The sequence below is a fragment of the Borostomias antarcticus genome (assembly GCF_949987555.1).
Source record: "Borostomias antarcticus genome assembly, chromosome: 11".
Classification (NCBI taxonomy): Eukaryota; Metazoa; Chordata; class Actinopteri; order Stomiiformes; family Stomiidae; genus Borostomias; species Borostomias antarcticus.
The window spans coordinates 26,907,494-26,912,505 of NC_140244.1; the positions used below are offsets into that span (position 1 = coordinate 26,907,494).

The 5,012-nt window shown below is 51.0% G+C and overlaps 1 protein-coding gene across 1 annotated transcript in view; it reads right to left on the minus strand.

Moving 5' to 3' along the window:
- Positions 1–3,695, minus strand: part of LOC311314799 (vitamin D3 receptor A) — a gene marked incomplete at its 5' end in the record, with an annotated part of 22,094 nt that extends 18,399 nt beyond the window's left edge. The window contains one exon of the mRNA XM_084445295.1: positions 3,565–3,695. Within this exon, the coding sequence (XP_084301421.1) occupies positions 3,565–3,695 (131 nt within the window). The remainder of the gene's footprint in view (positions 1–3,564) is intronic.
- Positions 3,696–5,012: the final 1,317 nt, after the last annotated feature.

Below are 5,012 nucleotides of genomic sequence, written 5' to 3' on the forward strand. Positions count from 1 at the left end.
TCCTGTCTCTGCCCTGTCCTGTCTCGTCCCGGCACCCTGTCCAACGTTATGCACCACGTCCGCGAGCAAATGTTCAAAACTGCAATGACAATAAACGGGTTCTGATTCCGAATTTCTGGAACGCCAGCATTTACACTTAACAATATCGGCCGACGTTTTAATCTACGGAGGCCCAGGAGGACCACAGCCGTACAACAGACGGTCAAACTGTCAGCAAAACATCTCCGGGCAGCGCTTGTTGATATACGAAACTGAATATGAGGACGTAGATGAGATTACTGGATTAAATTCACTGTTAACACAGACGTACACATACATAAGCACACACACACACACACAAAGAAACGTGCACACAAACATGAACACACACACTTAGAAAGCCGCACTAGCCGTCCCACACTGAAAACAAACAGGCATTTTATGAGCAGAGTCACGCAGCGACTCTTAGAAAAGACCTGGAATACACACAAGACCTGGCTCACTGCCCTCCATTCACAGCACGGAGCCACTCACACACACACACACACACACTCACACACACACACACACACACACTCACACACACACACACACTCACACACACACTCCTACACACTCCTACACGAACTCACACACACACACACACACACACGCACACACACACACACACACACACACTCTCCTACACACACACACACACACACACACTCCTACACACACACACACACACACACACACTCTCCCACACAAACAAACACACGCACTCCTACACACCAACACAAACAAACACACACACACTCCTACACACCAACACATACAAACACACACACACACACACTCCTACACACACACACAGACACACACGATCCTACACACCAACACAAACAAACAAACACACTCCTACACACCAACACAAACAAACACACACACACCCACACACACTCCTACACACCAACAAACAAACACACACACACACACTCCTACACACAAACACAAACAAACACACACAAACACCCTGTGACACACACAATCCTACACACACGCACACACACACACACTTCACATACCACTCAATACACACACACACACATACCCCTTGACACACACACTCCTACAAACACACACACACACACGCACACAAACACATACCACTCAACACACACACACACACAAACACACACATACCCCTTGACACACACACACACACACATACACACACACTCTTACACACACTAGAAAAATGCAGCACAACATGTTGACACCCTAGAGGTTTGTGCAGGTGTCTGGAGCAGACCGCTGCCAGATGAGGAGCGAGAGACAACAGCTGTGAGAGAGAGAGAGAGAGAGAGAGAGAGGGGGAGGGGGAGAGAGAGAGAGGGGGAGAGAGAGAGGGAGAGAGAGAGAGAGAGAGAGAGGGACACAGAGAGAGAGAGAGAGAGAGAGAGAGAGGGAGAGAGACAGAGAGAGAGAGAGAGGGAGAGAGACAGAGAGAGAGAGAGAGGGAGAGAGAGAGAGAGAGAGAGAGAGAGAGGGGGAGAGGGAGAGAGGGACACAGAGAGAGAGAGAGTGAGAGGGAGAGGGAGAGAGAGAGGGAGAGAGACAGAGAGAGAGAGAGAGAGGGGGAGAGGGAGAGAGAGAGAGGGGGAGAGAGAGAGAAAGAGAGAGAGAGGGAGAGAGAGAGAGAGAGAGAGAGAGAGAGAGGGGGAGGGGGAGAGAGAGAGGGAGAGAGACAGAGAGAGGGAGAGAGGGAGAGAGAGAGAGAGAGAGAGAGGGAGAGAAAGAGAGGGAGAGAGAGAGAGAGAGAGAGAGAGAGAGGGAGAGGGAGACGGAGAGGGAGAGAGAGGGAGGGATAGAGACAGGGCGATGGAGAGAGAGGGTGGGAGGGAGGGAGAGAGAGAGAGTGACAGAGAGGGAGAGACAGAGTGAGAGGGAGAGTGAGGAGAGAGACAGAGAGAGACACAGCGTGGCCTGCTGCTGCCACAACTTCAGTCCCAGTCCTATGAAGACTGTGCAGCAGCGGAACCCTAGAGTGGACCTGCCCCCTGTACCCTAGAGTGGACCTGCCCCCTGTACCCTAGAGTGGACCTGCCCCCTGTACCCTAGAGTGGACCTGCCCCCTGTACCCTAGAGTGGACCTGCCCCCTGGCCCTGTACCCTAGAGTGGACCCTGCCCCCTGTACCCTAGAGTGGACCTGCCCCCTGTACCCTAGAGTGGACCCTGCCCCTGTACCCTAGAGTGGACCTGCCCCCTGTACCCTAGAGTGGACCTGCCCCCTGTACCCTAGAGTGGACCTGCCCCCTGGCCCTGTACCCTAGAGTGGACCCTGCCCCCTGTACCCTAGAGTGGACCTGCCCCCTGTACCCTAGAGTGGACCCTGGCCCTGTACCCTAGAGTGGACCCACCCCCTGCACCCTAGAGTGGACCCACCCCTGTACCCTAGAGTGGACCCACCCCCTGCCCCTGTACCCTAGAGTGGACCCACCCCTGTACCCTAGAGTGGACCCACCCCCTGCCCCCTGTACCCTAGAGTGGACCCACCCCCTGCCCCTGTACCCTAGAGTGGACTCCGCCCCTGGCATCCCTGGCTGGCCTTAAGCCGAATGTACACTGTGCGATAAAACCCACGATTCTGAGGTCGTAAGGTCATCGTGGGTTGTCTCAGACATCGTATGCAATCGTAGCTCATCGTACGCAAAATCGGGACTCGCAAGTCTCACAGTGTGAGAAGGTGTACGATCTGCGATTCATCGCTACGACGTTCTACGACGAGGCTACGACCTCCCGACAAAATATCTGGCACGTCAGATATTTTCGTCGTAGATCGCAGATCACATAGAAGTTTAGACAAGATGATTCGTGGGCGTAATCGGGGCTGACGGAAATCGTATAGTGTGAATACAAATCGCATAGTGTGAATACATCGGTCGTACGGTCGTATGGTCTTGAGACGGAGTCCCGGTCGTACAGTGGGAAGGGATCCCCGATCTACGATCGCCTTGTTGAGAGGGGTCAGGGAAGAATTTTTACAGCTCACTTATCTGGCCCCCGGGTGATTACAGTTTTTTTGCTTCCCTCTGGAATATGTAGAGAGTGGGTCGTATGCCCACCTCCCTTGTTCTCTGTAAAGCGCATTGTGTTGCCTCTGGGTATGAAATGCGCTATACAAATAAAGCTTTGATTGATTGATTGAAGATTGTTTCAGTTGTAATGGTAAATGGTAAATGGACGGCACTTAAATAGCGCTTTTCCACCTTAGCGGCACTCAAAGCGCTTTACAATGGCCTCTCATTCACCCATTCACACACACATTCACACACCAATGGCGGCAGCTGTCATGCAAGGTGCTAACCTGCTCATTGGGAGCAATTTGGGGTTAGGTGTCTTGCTCAAGGACACTTCGACATGTAGACAGTTGGAGCTGGGATTCGAACCACTGACCCTTCGATCACTGAACGACCCGCTCTACCAACTGAGCTACAGCCGCCCCTTTGTACAGAAGGCTTTAGTCCCCGGAAGCAGAGGGGAACCTCTGTGCCCTCCGTGTCGTGTCCCTGTGTCCCTGTGTCCCATGTCCCGTGTCCTACCTGAAGAAGCCCTTGCAGCCCTCGCAGGTCATGGCGTTGAAGTGGAAGCCGGTGGCCTTGTCGCCGCAGACGCCACAGATCCGCGGCGCGTTGCGGTCGAACTCATCGGGACCCGAGGTCATGGACTCCATCACTGGGGGAGAGACGACCGAGAGACCGACGTTAGCCGCTGGGTGTGTGTGTGTGTGTGTGGGGGGGGGTGTGTGAGCGCAACAGGGAGGTCTGTGTGTGTGTGTGTGTGTATCTTCGGGCTTTATAGGGACAGGTGTTGGGTAAATTAGCATAAACAAAAGGCTTTGACAAGAGAGGGAACATGCAGGATCTGTCTCACTGTGAGTCAACACATACATACACACACACACCATCTGCCTCTGGTGATGAAGTAAACATCAGCGGAGTAACGGACACCAGAGAAAAACGACTCTAGTCCACAGCTCTGGATAATATGAAGTCCACACACACACACACACACACATATACATACACACACACACACAGAGAGAGAGAGAGAGAGAGAAGGCGATGGAAAGAGAGGATAGCAGAGAGTAAGAAAGAGATGAGAGAGAGAGAGAGAAGGATAGGATACTGATTAGTCTGACATCAGAATACCCAGACAACTGAAACACAACGAAGAGTTTCCCCCAAAAAAACACACTCCTAACACTCTACCCACTACTACTAACACTCTACCCACTACTACTAACACTCTACCCACTACTACTAACACTCTACCCACTACTACTAACACTCTACCCACTACTACTAACACTCTACCCACTACTACTAACACTCTACCCACTACTACTAACACTCTACTACTACTAACACTCTACCCACTACTACTAACACTCTACCCACTACTACTAACACTCTACTACTACTAACACTCTACCCACTACTACTAACACTCTACCCACTACTACTAACACTCTACCCACTACTACTAACACTCTACCCACTACTACTAACACTCTACCCACTACTACTAACACTCTACCCACTACTACTAACACACTACCCACTACTACTAACACTCTACTACTACTAACACTCTACCCACTACTACTAACACTCTACCCACTACTACTAACACTCTACTACTACTAACACTCTACCCACTACTACTAACACTCTACCCACTACTACTAACACTCTACCCACTACTACTAACACTCTACCCACTACTACTAACACTACCCACTACTACTAACACTCTACCCACTACTACTAACACTCTACCCACTACTACTAACACTCTACCCACTACTACTAACACTCTACCCACTACTACTAACACTCTACCCACTACTACTAACACTCTACCCACTACTACTAACACTCTACCCACTAGGGTTGGGCGATGTGTGCTGAAATATGACATCACGATGTGGCCATCCAAACATCGCGATGGACGATGATATCGTCATTTTATGGAAATAATAATAATA